Source organism: Eubalaena glacialis, chromosome 2, assembly GCF_028564815.1.
Source record: "Eubalaena glacialis isolate mEubGla1 chromosome 2, mEubGla1.1.hap2.+ XY, whole genome shotgun sequence".
NCBI classification, from domain to species: domain Eukaryota; kingdom Metazoa; phylum Chordata; class Mammalia; order Artiodactyla; family Balaenidae; genus Eubalaena; species Eubalaena glacialis.
Window position 1 is genome coordinate 44,269,278 of NC_083717.1, and position 14,232 is coordinate 44,283,509.

Here is a 14,232-nt window from a genome sequence, read left to right on the forward strand (position 1 = left end):
AAACTGGTGTCAGACATGGGTGGCACTGGGAATAAACCTAAATTTGGTGCGAACATCATACCAGAAGTGTCGTTTGCTGCCTGTAAAGCTGAAGCTGCTGAGAGGGGGCCCCCTGTACCGTCACACTGAGTCCTGCCTGGCAGTGCAGAAGTGACTGGCTGGTTCCAGCTTTCATTGTGATCCAGGGTAGTTCTCACGCTGGTAACGAGCCGGCAATACAGGAGTTTGTGATCCTCACTGTTGGAGCTGTGACTTCAGGAAAGCCGTGCTCATGGCAGCAGAAGCCTACCTCAACCAGAAGGATGTCATCAGAAATGTGGCAAAGATGCTTTGTGGAGGGGCATTTTGCTCCTAACATCCTAGAGAAGGAATTAGCAAAGCATGGCTCACAGGTCAAAGCCGGGCAACTACCTTTTATCATGTGGCTCTCCAGCCGAGGTGATTTTACATTTTTAAAGGGTTGCAAAAAATCAAAATAAGTATAACTTTAATACCAAGTGCTTTATAATATGTCGTGCACTGTTTTAATCTCTGCACTCATTAGCTCATTTAATCTTTATAATAACTCCATGAAGTAGACACTATTACTCATTTTTTTAGATGAGGAAACAAATGGAAGCTTCTAGTTAGGTTAGCAGTAGTCAAAGATCACACAGCTAATGATTAGTTCAGCTAGAATGCAGACACTGGGAGTCTTATCTCAGAGCTTGTGCTCTTAACTTGCTTCCCCATATGACAAGTTCTCCAACACTGTTAGGGTGGATAGAGTATAAGTCCAAAAGAGAAATTCAGGTAACACAATCCAGTGAGTTCACCAGAGGGAAGGTAACAGTATTTCAGAGAAGCAAGGGAAGGCTGTATAGAAGAATGAGGCCACCTTTCTACCATGATGACAGAAACACTAACTTTGAAACTCAATTAACTAAAGTCTTATCCCCCAAAAAGAATTACATTCTTCTTATTAATAGACCTGCTACCCAAAATAATATACTCAATCATTACTATTATATTTTTAATTTCATCAATAAGAACTTTGTCAAAATTTGTTTTCTCTTTTGTTGTTTAAGTATCTTCATCTGCATAAGATCTTCAATTTTTCCTCTTGGACCACAACACCCAAAATACTTGCTGTCTGGCCCTTTAAGGAAAAGTTTGCCAACTTATATCCTAAAGAATTCAGGGCCTTGGAGTTGCTGTGGAATGTGATGGGAAAGGCTGGTGAATGGCACAGATGCAACAGCATCTAACAGAGTTTGGAAAGTGTGACCTTGAACTTTGGGTCTCCTGATGACCCCAGCCATTACATCACTCTGATGAGTTGGTGAATGAGTACAAGTCCTTCATCAAGGACTACCTAGCGGCATCCACTGAAGACGCCTTAGACCAGTATGACTGGGAAGCTTGGAAGTTCTCCACTAGTGGAGGTGGTGCCCAGGTGGTATGGGATGGTTGCACAGTGACCAACCTGAAACGTATTCCCAAGCCTATGGGCAAGGACTCTGTGCAACTACCTTCTGCTCAGAGTGAATGAAAAAGACCCTGTGACAGAGTCTTTTCAGGAGTTCAAACTGGCCCAGTCCAAAGGATGGGGCACCATATTTCTCATTGTGCCAGGGAAACTGAAGATACTTTCATTGCCAGCCTTGTGACTGGATCTGCACTGGACCAACCAAGCCAGGTGCCCCCTTGCCCGTCTGAGCACTTGGCCAAGTACAACCAGCTCTTCAAATGGAGGAGGAAATGGGCATCAAAGCTCAATTTGCCAGCAAAAATTTCAGGAAGTTCCTAGTCAAGTATGCTCTGGGCAGGAGAGCCCCTGAGCTCTTAAGCCCCAAGCACTTGTCAGCTGGTGGGACCGCTGCCCCTGTCCTAATCACAGGTGCTCAATGATCCAGACACAAACACTTTGGAAGGGACTTTCCTTCCCCCGTCTCTGTGATATTCTAGTTCCTGAGAATGGCACATCCAAAGCCAGGCTTCCGACATGCTACTACATGGATGAACCCTGAAATACTTTATTAAGTCAAAGAAGCCAGGCATAAAAGGACAAATATTGTATGATTCCACTTACAAAAAATATCTAGAGTAGGCACATTCACAGAGATAGAAGAATAGAATAGAATAGAGTACTAGGGGGTTGAGGGAGGAGGGATTGGGAAGTTATTGTTTAGTGGGTATAGAGTTTCTGTTGGGGGTGATGAAAAAATTCTAGAGATAAATGCTGGTGATGGCTCCACAATATTGTGAATATATTGGATGCCACTGAATCGTACCCTTAAAAAGGGATAACATGGAAATTTTATGTTATGTATATTTTACCACAAAAAAGAAAAAGTCTTTAAAAAAAGACCCTTGAACCCTGTTGGAATCCCTTGCTCTGTTCACGTGAATGACTGCAAATCATCCTTTTCCTTCTTTTCTCCCTACCATGTGTTTGTGGGGCCACATACTCATAATGTGCCCTTGGAGGATCAACAGGCAGGAACCCCAGTGGTTTATATGCACAAGTTGAAAGCACACGTTCAGTATCTTCCCAAAACTGTAAAGGAAGAATCATCTGCAAATTCATGAATTGTGTTTTAGTTTAATCTTTTATTCTCAGGACTAATCAACTGTTTAAGTTGGGTCCGGACTCTTAATTAAAGCTTTCAGCTCTTGAAAGTTCACTTACTGAGCCTGACTCTTCAGTGAGGAACCAAGGATGTGGGAGATTCTAACACAGCTATGAGACCCCAGCACACTGAAACATGACCTTACCTATAAAACAACTGGGCTTGGATGAAGAGGCTAAACAGAAATGCAGTTTTCAGGTTTGCTAATTGCTTTTCACTGAAAACAAATCCAACTATGCATGTTATTATTTTTTTAAAGATTTTTTTGATGTGGACCACTTTTAAAGTCTTTATTGAATTTGTTACAACATTGCTTCTGTTAGCTCCCCGACCAGGGATCGAACCCGCACCCCCTGCGTTGGAAGGCAAAGTCTTAACCACTGGACCACCAGGGAAGTCCCTGTTATTATTTTTTTAAACATGCTATTTTTATTTATTGTCTTAGTTTACTGCTCGGAAAGAGTATCATGTTCATGGTGGAAAGGAGTTTAAACATGCTATCTTTATTTATTGTCTTAGTTTACTGCTCGGAAAGAGTATTATGTTCATGGTGGAAAGGAGACTGACATCTTAAAATGTAGAGCTTTGGAGTAGTCAACCTCCACCCTCACTATGGCTGAGAATATTGGGCAGGGTCAAGCAGACAGTGATTATTACTAATATTATACCTTGTTTTATAGAGTTAGTTATAGTGTGCAAAGAGCTTTCCCATATATTTTCTCATTTGGATGACCTAAGCATCTTTGTTTCTATGATTTCAGAAGTTGATGAATTATCTTTAGCAAATTTTTCTCACCTGATCCTCTTCCTCTGTCACTCAACCAAGCAGGTATCAGCATTCCCCAGTCACAAGGGATGTAACCTTATTTTAATAGCAATGGAGGCAAAACCTAATTAGAAAAAAAAAATCCCTTGCCAATTCATGTGATTCATTTTGAGCCAAACATCTGCAACCTGAGTTTCTTTGAATGACGGTCTGCCCCGTTCTCTGGGTATCTGAGAGGTGAAACTATGTCTTGTACAGGTATAAGTAATATGTGTGAACACAGCATGCAAACTGCAGGGAAGACTTTGGAAGAAAAGTCCCACTTAGCTCTGAAGTTAGATTTGATTCACTGAGCCCCAGTTGGACAAAGTACTATGCAAGGCTGGGAAGGTGAACAAAACAGGGTCCCCCTGTTTTAATATAAGTTTTATTATTATTTAGGTATGGTCAGGCCAACAGATCAGGAGATGACCACCATTGAAAATGTAGTTTGTTATACTCCCAGATTCCAAGAGGGGTGGCACACCACATCATGCAGGGCCACATGGAGTAGCACCAGGTCACTTAGGAGGGAGGGGCGGGGGAACTGTGGACAAAAGCCTTTATTGTGGTTTCCATAGGGAGGAAGGGTGAGGCAGGGTAAGCAGGCTTAGGATTGGCTAGTTTGGATAACTTCAGCAGACTCTGGGGCATAGGAGCTGTCCTACCTGTCTGGGACAACTGTAACCCCTAGTTATATTAAACCAGATAGTTGCATAGATGTCTGGTACCTAGCTCCAGGTGATTATGGCAGGTGGATAGTGGCCCAGAGAATAAGATCCCACTAAGGGAGGTGGCAGGGGTATGGGCTCTAGATTAGTTGATTTGTATTTGAAAGGTGCACTCTCAGGCCAGTTGTTTACTATCTCTAGGAATTTGCTAACCCTGAGAGGAGCTGTCCCTCCACAGTCAGCAAGATCCCAGATGTCAAGGCATCAGATAAAGAAAATAAAAGACATGGTTAATGCACACCATCCAGGGGCTTCCCTTCTAGTGTGGCGAGCAGCTGAGGAAGCTGAAACCAGAACCAAATCTCTAGACCTTGGTTTCTTCAACTATAAGAGGAGGAGTTTAGACTATGTCAATGACAAAATTTCTTTAAAGTCTCCCATCTGTGATTCCACAAAATAATTAAATATGAAAAGGTGACAAATACTGTAATAGAATGCTTTAGGAAGAGAAGGAAAAGGTGGCTGAGAATTGAAAACTAAGATGGTTTTGAGGGGAAGCACAGGTGTTGGGCTTGGGGTTTAGTATAGGAAGGTGATGGGATGGGTTGGCTGATGGAGGAGATTCATCTTCTCAGAGGCATTAGGTAGAAAACAAACGTCAAAGCAGAGGTTCTCAAATGGAGGCAATTTTGCCTCCCTGCCCCAGGGGACATTTGGCAATGTCTGGAGGCATTTTTAGTTGTCACAATTTGGGGGTGTGGGGAGGACTGCTCCTGGCATAAAGTGGGTAGAGGCGAGGGATGCAGCTAGAACACCCGACAGTGCACAGATAGCTGCCCAACCCCCAACACCAACATTGAAATATCAATAGTGCCGAGGTGGGGAAACCCAGAGTTAGAGGAAGGATTGGTATGAAAAAGTGCATGGTTTGTGGTGCCCAAGTCAGCAGGACTGGATGCTCCCCAGGACCTGGCCTGGAGACAGGGGAAGAGAAAGCAGGAGGAAGTTGTTGCTCAGCATTGAGTCCTCTCCAAACCCCTGGTTGCATTAAACCAGATAGATGCACAGATGCATCACCTCACCTGGAGCCCTCTCAGATTTCAAGAAAGAAGCTGAACAGAGTTTGTTGAGGTTTCCTGTTTGTTTAAGCAGAATTTTAAATTTTTATGAAGATTTTTTTAAATCTGTCTGTATTTTCTCTTAGGATTTCTTCTTCCACTTCTGAATTTTAAAAGTCCTTCACATATATTCCTCATACCTCATCAAGATTTGATAAATATCCTCTTCCATTTTCTTACCAATTTTGTCTGGGTTGCCTTCTTTAAAAATTTAACTGTTTAATTCAGTCTTCCCCAGAGGTGCTATAAGTATCCTTGGTAATAAGTAAGATGATTTTAGGAATTCCATTGATAAATATTTTTGTGGTAATGGTTTTGTGTTCTTTTCAAATGAGTATATAATCATGATATCAAACCCATATTTTCACAGATGGCGTTGTGTAGGTTAAGAAGTTTTTAAAAGATGAGTCAATTTAAAAACTTAAGTAGATAGTAGTGTGGGTGATAAAATATGGCAAACTGCTGATAGGAATATGAGAATTACTAAAGTCTGAGAAACACTAGTTAAATCCAGTGGAAATTTATAAGTCAGGGAACACTTACATGATTTCCCTCCAACTCACCTCCAGATTATTAATCAACTACTTCAAACCATTTATTGAATTTCTCGTTGATAATGATTTTTTAAAATCATACATCAATTCTCATGTGTAGCATTTCTAGACAATCTTTTTTGTTCCATTAACCTTTCATTAGTCTTGAGCTATGACCACACTTTTAATTACTGTACTTGACTTAATATCTGGCCCAGCAAGTCTTCCCTCCCCCAAGGAGTGCTGATTTTGAGGACTGGGGTCAGGGTCAGGACATGTGAAAGGTCAGTGTCATGTGGACAGCAGCGGGCCCAGGAAAGCCCTTGGGCGCTGACCTAAGTAGATTATGGTTACAGGCCAGAGATGGCCAGATATTCCCAGACCCTTGAATTAGAAGTGTGAGAATGCCGCCATCCCAAGGGTAAATGAAGAGAGACGAAAAAGAGATATTACGCATTGATTTAAATGTGAAGAACCAATGATACTCTGTGTAATTAAGAATTAGACTGGGTGTAATGAAATTTGAGACCTGAAGGGAGACCTGAGATGAGGCACTGGGTGAGTCATAGCACGCTTCCTGTTGCCTGGTCATCCAGCTATGAGGCAGAATATTTCCTGTTGCCAAATAATGTTGAAAGGACATTTCAGTCTATCAGGAAAAGACACGCGCGCACACACACACACAATGTTATAACTACAAGTATGTGAATCCTAAAGAAAGCAGGTAGAAAAATCCAGATTTAAAACCAGTGAGGAGTTAGGCATTAACTTCCCCCAAAGAGTTCTTATTAAATCACAGGATTCTTTAAATATACAGCTTTTGCCGTGATTTTAATTATTTCTTTGGAGTGTACCAACACCTTGGCTGAAAGGCTAGATGGAACTTTTAAAAAATGATAGATGTTAAAAAATGATAGATGGTCTTATTTGCAAAGCAGAAATAGAGATACAGACATAGAGAACAAAGGTATGGGCACCAGGGGGGGAAGGGGGGTGGGATGAATTGGGAGATTGGGATTGACATATATACACTATTGATACTACGTATAAAATAGACAACTAATGAGAACCTACTGTATAGCACAGGGAGCTCTACTCAGTGCTCTGTGGTCACCTAAATGAGAAGGAAATCCAAAAAAGAGGGGATATATGTATACATATAGCTGATTCACTTTGCTGTACAGTAGAAACTAACACAACATTGTAAAGCAACTATACTCCAATAAAAATTAATTCAAAAAATAAAATAGAATCACAAAAAAATTATTGCTCTCCAAAAAAAAAATGAGAAAAGTGTGAAGAAATATCTCCTCAAACCACATATCCTATAAATCAGTGGTGAAAACATTATTTAACTTAATAAAAATAATTAGTCTCACATACAACTTTTAAAAAAACACACAGAGCACAAAGTGGGCTGGGTACCAGGGGCAAATGGATTCATCTCTCCCCTGGCCCAGTGTGATTAGCAAAGCAGGGTGAAACTTCATGGCCGCCAACCAGAATGGAATCTGACAGAACTGAAGAGATGGTGGGGCTGGAAAGGGCCTTAGAATGCTTTTACTCCAAAAACTTTTCCTCCAGAGGAAGAAGCAAAGGACCCCATTACTCACCCATCTCCTGCTCCCCGGTAAAGTGACACCACTTAATATTATTTTTCCTGCCCCCAAAAAGCAAATCATTCTCACATTTGGTTGGAGGCACTGGTTGAGTCAGTCTTGCTGCCTCTGTTGGACTTCTGATGTCTCAAGTTTGGAGATAATATGATGGACAATGTCTTACCACAGGTGAGTGACGGCCAGCGAAGACCAGGGGCAAATGGTGAGTCAGGCTAAAGGAAATACTGAGTCATGCTACAGCAGGTGCTGAGTCAGGCTCAAGCGTGCTAGCCTATGGGATTAACCAGAGGAGGCAAAGGAGTTTGTCTCAAAGCTCAAATGAAATTCTCAAGTGGAAACCTTGGTGAGAATTGAAACAATGTTCAAGTGAGAGGCCGGGGAGGATCTAGGAGGTCTACTTCCTTGAAAATGCCTGGGTTTGTGGCTGGGCCAGGAGGTTGCCCATTTCTGGAGAGGCCTAGGTGAGATTTCATTGTCCCTCTGTAGTTCTCCAAGGCGGGCTGTGAGATCTCCTGGCAACTGAAGAGGGCTTTGCAAAGAAGAGCTGGGTTTATAAATAATGCATTTCCTTTGTCTTGCAGGAATTCTGGAGGCAGAGGTACAATCAGATCAGCTGTGAACAGCTTACATAGCAAATCTAATAGGTTTGTAAATTAGATTTTGTGTTCATTTGTTTTTGCTGTAAGGCAGCTATTAATCTGCTTCTCCTCTTTGCTGGATGGTGCCCTTCTTACTTAGCAAAGAGATCTGTTTCGTTTCACTTTGGCTTTGCATTTCCCTAACCACTTTTGGGGGGGAGCTGTCGATAGAAGAGCCCGTGAAATGGCCCAAGGTCTAGAGGCTGCAGAGATAGAAAATTCAGATGGGTAAGAGTCTCTTTCTGAAAAAGAGCCCACTCACTTGGAGGCACTTGAGCCACCAATGAGCTTATTCATAACTTGAATTTTTGCCGAATAATGGAGACTCTGAAAGGAATCAGGACTTTCACCCAATTTCATTGTGGTAGATGGCTTGTCCAGGAGGTAAAGATGGAAAATAGAGCATTCAGGAACTTTGCTGAGACCTCTTAAAAATATTTAGGAAGTCAATTCAGAAATGTTAACCTTGATTACTGAAGGCACGCTCTAAATTCTAAGAGTGTTTCCTCGAATGACAGTCTTTGGCCAGAAGACAGCTTGATACAGGAGAGTGAGCAAATGCTTTGCAAGCCAACAGACTCAGGCTTGACACTGGCTGTGGTTGGACCATGCCCAGTCCCCATCCAGGGGAGGATATCTTCCTCTTCTATACCTTCTTTCTATAAATGGGGAAACTGAGGCTCAGAGAGATAAAGTGATTTGCCCATAGTCACACAGCTTGTGAAATCTTTCCACTACACCCTCTGCTTCTGTTCATGAAAACAGCAAAAACTGCAAAGGGTCAGGTCTTTTGTTTCCTTTCATAGGTTCCCTTTAAGCCTGCAGGCTGGAGGAATACATCCACCTTACTCAAAACCCTTGAATTTTCTGTTCTCTGCAAAAGTTACATATTTTTGAATCCCAGACAAGTAATATCAGCCAGAGGAGTCAGGAATATTGGGAATGGAGGTATGTGGGGAGAAAGTGCACCCCCAAATAAATTCCTTTCTACCTACAAAAAAGCAAAATAGAGCATTGGGTTTAGACCTGTTAAAAGGATTTCATCTTTTTTAACTTGGCTGTTCCAAGATAAATGCAGAGGACATAGTTGTTTGGTTTGAATTCTTTAAAGCTCCAGAATTTGGCATCAGAAATCCACTTATCATTCTAACTGAGAGAATCTGCTGTCAGCACAGACAAAAGGAACTTGCGATGTGACCCACATGCATCTGTGTGCATCCGGCAGAGGCAGCCTGGCTCTTATACTGCCTTTAGAGATGTAATTGTAACCTAGTTTCATAGAAACCTACTAGCACAGATTTCAAACGTCTGAATTCAAGCGGGTCCTGTAATGCCTGAGTCAGGTGGAAAGATGGTATGCACCCAGAATTATGATTGGCCCCGGGCATTCAGAGCCAACCAGCAACTTCATCCATCCAGGCAACCACCAAGGTCAAATTCAAATTCAAATTCAAATTCAACAAACACTTATTTATTTAGCGCCTGCTATGTTAGACCATTGGGGAATATAGAAATGAGTGAGGGAACTCCCCTGCTTACAGTCTAGTGGGAGAGAGAAACAGCACGGATAACTCTGGAACTAGACAGACGTTTGAAGTGGCATCTTACAAACGAGGGATAATGAGATAAAGCTACATCCCATTGCCCCAATATGAGTTCTTGTTTCCTCTTTATTAAGTTTGTAAACCATCTTATGATACTTGGTTGTTAATGCAACTGCTCTTCGGCGTTTCACAAAAGCGGCTTGAAGAAGTATTACTATTACGACAGTGACGGCTAGGTTTCACTGGGAGGAAACATCGGGGTCTGGGGGTGGGGAGAAAGATAGTTCATCACCCCCTTCCTGTCTCCCAGAATATATGTAGGTAATACCTGAGGGAGAGAGTTGGTGCATTCTAGAAGATAAATAGACTTCCTTCCCTTCTCAGGTAATAACTGCAATTTTGCTCCTCCGAAGAAGTTTACATTCAAGCTTGTGCAAAAACAAAACTATTAGACTTGTCATTGGCTTGCTAACAGATCATGTCTCCCCTCTTCCTCTTTTTTTTCCCCCCTTCCAGAGCTGAAGTTGTAATAAATGGCTCCTCGTCGCCGGCTGTTGTTGACAGAAGTAATGAAGGCTTTAAGCGCAACATCCAACCAGCCTCGGCCAAATGGAGACACAACCAAACGCTCTCTCTGAGGATCAGGTAGTGGTAATTACCTCTAGGACAAGAGACAGACTTGGCCTTCTTCGGCACAAGCTGGCAAATTGCCACTCTCCATCATCTAAAGAAGTCAGGATAGGAATAAAATGTTTACCTCCCGCTGAGGCAGGTTTCATCTCTAAGAGATCAATTGGAAATAAAAACCCCAGGCAAGCCCGGCAGCCCAGCACATGTGTGTGGCGACTCAGGCCGGGGAAGTGACAGGAGCAACTGGCTGAGGTCCTGGGTTTGGAGGGAGTGAGGCTCTTGGGTCAGCAGCAGTGAGAGCCTGGGGCAGGGGGGCGGGGATCACAGATGGCTTCTCCCAGAGGACCCCAAAGCAGCAGTCCTTGCCTGGCATCCATCCCCTTTCAGCGGCAATGGTCCTCCCGTTTGTCTTTGGAGAGCTGTCTCCTTCCACAGCCCGTGTGGCTTGAGTAGGCAGCCACTCCCTGATGACATGAAGAAAAGCTACAACTGGGCATCAGGTGACCCAGGAGCCGATGGGACACCTAACCACAAAGGGAGAGGTCTGTTTTAGCCAGAGAGCAACTCTTGTCCTGATCTTTGCAGACTGATGTTTCCAGAGCAGTGCGGTCATTGTTGGGTGGCGGGAATGGGGAGCTGTAAGGAAGGGATTCCAATGTCAGCACTTTGGCCACTTGACTTTGACAGAGCTGTGATAGACGCAGCAAAGAGTGGTCAGTATAACCCAACCATTCACTTGCAGACATTGTGCTGGGAGCCAGGGGCGCTGACATGAATCAGACATGCTGGCAGGCGGCACAAACGTAACAAAGATAGAGCAGGGCAGTGTGAGGTACACATTAGGCTGTGTTGCCTCATATAAATAGGTGGAGATAGATCATACTGAGGTGAGTACTCCATCTTGTAAGGGAACTAAGTGGGCTGGCCAGGAAAGGCTTGCCGGGAGCAATGGGTTTTGAAGGATAATTAGGAGTTTGCCAGGCATGCCAAGCTGCTGCCTGAAGTCTGGTGTTTGTGCTGTGTTGCTGGAGCACCCATCAGGAGGAGGGAATGGGGGTGATGAGGTCAGTGCAGTAACCAGAACCAGACGGGAAAGCCTTGACTATCACAGTCCGCCTTCCCAGCCCATCATCACGGAGAGGAAGCTGAGAACAGGGGGCTGGGGCATGGCAGTCAGCCTTGACCATAGCCACCAACAGTGTCACCATACAGAGCAGGGAGCTTCCCCCTTCAGGTGGGCTCACTGTCAAAATGCCCCCACCCCCGGGTTCTTGAGGCTTGGATTTGGGGCCTGAGGTAGTGTGGGGAGTAGAGAGGTGTGAGATTGGAGCCCTAGCAGCTGAGAAAGCATCTGAAGGAGCTGACTCCTGTCACCACCATTCTGCCTCCCCTCATTCAGGGCCTCTTCTGAGGGCCCCCCTGGTTGGGCCCTCGGCCTTCGTCTTACACCCCAACAGCTGCCAACCTGCGTTACTCACCCCTGGTCAGCAGCCCTGTGGAGCACGAGCCCTCGGACTGCTGTAACCAATTTCCACCAACTCAGTAGCTTCACACAAGAGAAATGTATTCCCCTAGAGTTCTGGGGGCCAGAATTCTGAGTGCTCCCTCTGAAGGCTGCAGGGGAGAATCTGCCCTTGCCCCTTCCAGCTTCTGCTGGCTCCAGGCATTCCCTGCCGTGTAGCCGTGTCACTCCAGTCTCTGCCCTGTCTTCACGTAGCCTTTCGCTCTGTGTCTGTGTATCCCCTCTCCTATCTCTGATAAGGACACTTGTCATTGGATTTAGGGCCCATCACGGTAATCAGGATGATCTCGAGATCCCTAATTTAAATAAATTTGCAAAGATGCTCTTTCCAAATAAAGCACCTCACAGGTTCCAGGGTTAGGAGGTGAACATATATTTGGGAGGCCACTATTCACCCCGCTACACCACCTGTGAGTGAAATCCTCCTGCCAGCACAAGCCCACCTCAATCTCCACTCACTCCTTCTCCCACCACTGGGTAGAGAAAAGGATATTTTCCCCTTTCGGAGAAGACCAGACTGTGGCCGGCATGGGGATCCTGCAAACACACAGCTACCTCGGCAGGAACAATGTGCCTTCACCCAGGGGGGAAAAGGATTTCCTTCATCTTCCTTCAATTAGTCACCAAAATTATTCATAATAAAGATTCTTTGAGTGATTTGGAATGATGTTTAATAATCAGTAGTAATTTCTCATAATTAGTTAGAAATTAATCCATCCACAGAGGAGTTTATCTATGGGCTTTCTGGGGGCTCTCTTTGCTTTTAAATACTCTGGGGGTAAGTAATTGCAAAGGTTTCAGCAATTTCCAAACCATATTAGTTTGTAAAGTTGTGTAATCCCGGGTAAAGCACTATAAATAAAAACGATGTTTTCTGTTGTATCTCTGTTTTCCATCAAGAGATACAAATTATTCATCAAGAGTGGTTTCCCCTGCATGAAAGCACGAGATCCAGATTATTAATAAGACAAGACCAGTGGAAGAGGAGCATTGTGCCCTGTCAAGCATTCTAGGTGCCCCTTGGTGACGCCAGAGGCTCCCAAACCTGGACCCACCTTAGAGTCCCCTGTGGAGCCTTTGAAAGCGTGCTGAGACCCGGGCCACACTCAGAATCAGGATTTCTCAGGCGTCAGCCTGGAGCTTCTGAATTCTTTATAGTTCCCCAAATAATTGAATGTGCATCCTGCTGGGATACACCACAGGTTGTGACCATGTCAGATCACACAGTCTCTCAGGGATCAGTGTTACCATCTGTGCAATGGGGCAGCCACCTTGCAAGTTCTCACATTTGCAAAGTGTATGAAGGTCCTGTTCCTCTGGGGCTTGGTGGAAAACAACAGCATCATTGTGTCTGTTCTAGATGGGGGCTCACTAGCTGCAGGAAATGAAATTAATTCCAGGTGATCTGGGTACCAGATTTCCTTCTCTGGATGACTTGAATCATTTCTAAAAATCTTTGGGGCAGTTGACACAGTTTTTAAAGTGAAACCTCCAGTTAGGATCCTCACCTTCCTGGGGGCAGGAATAAAACTCCCCTGGTGATTCTGAGAGGATTCCTATCCCTTTTCTGACCACATTCCATCCCATCTATGTGCTTTGCTAGATGATTCTGGAGCTTTCCCCCTAAATCAAAGTCACGCTGAAGCCTAGAGAGCTGTGTTTTGGTCACCTTTGTTCTGAAACAACACAAAGCAACGCTGCTCTGTGGGACCAGAGAGGTAGCAATATTTACAAACTCCAAACAAGACAGCAGTGAGGAGGGCCAGGGAGCACACAGCACAGAAAGGACCAGTGCACGGACGGCAGGCCATGTTCGCAGTCCTGCAAACGGGGAGTGGTTGACACACCTCACAGTGTCCACACACCCCCTCGCCCCCTGGGAGGCCCCTGTGCCCAGAGAAGGCTTCCAGGGAAGAAAATAGGCCCCTGAGGAAAGAGGGACACCTGTCATTCCGGTTTCCAGGTCCTAAATCAGAACTGCCTGTCAGATGGTGGCCCTGAATCCCACTCAGAGAGGGGAGTATGACATAGGACGACCATGGTCTGGGTTTGCCCACGACTAAAGTACAGTTTGTCCCTGGGGTACAAGGCTTTCAGTCTAAGACCATGCTTTCCTAGGCAAACCAGGATCGCAGGTCACCCTTCCTTCCAGGGCCCTTCATGATGTGCTCACATTCAGTCCTGATGAAGTCATTTCCCAGGGCAGGTATCCTATCTCCTAGAAGGAAGACCAGATCGGCCTCTGGGCCGTGTTGCCAATCTCTGCCCAGAACCAGAGATTGGAGATTCTCCAGTCAAACACATAGACGGGATGAGATGTGGTCAGAAAAAGGATAGAAATCCTCTCAGAATTACCAGGGAAGTTTTATTCCTGCCCCTAGGAAGGTGAGGATCCTAACTGGAGATTTTACTTTAAAAACTGTGTAACCAGAGATCCTCGGAGGGCATCTGACCTCTAGCTGCCCCTGTGTGCTGGGCTGCATCAGCCCTGCAGGGTGACCAAGGAGAGGAAAAGCCGGGTTGGCAAAGGGCAGGTAGCA

General features: G+C 44.6%; 1 protein-coding gene across 1 annotated transcript in view; it reads left to right on the forward strand.

The window, feature by feature from the left end:
• ST8SIA2 (ST8 alpha-N-acetyl-neuraminide alpha-2,8-sialyltransferase 2) overlaps positions 1–14,232 on the forward strand; it is a 58,662-nt gene that overhangs the window by 25,979 nt on the left and 18,451 nt on the right. The window contains exons 2-3 of the mRNA XM_061181792.1: positions 7,940–8,002; positions 10,057–10,185. Coding sequence (XP_061037775.1) covers positions 7,940–8,002; positions 10,057–10,185 — 192 coding nt within the window. The remainder of the gene's footprint in view (positions 1–7,939; positions 8,003–10,056; positions 10,186–14,232) is intronic.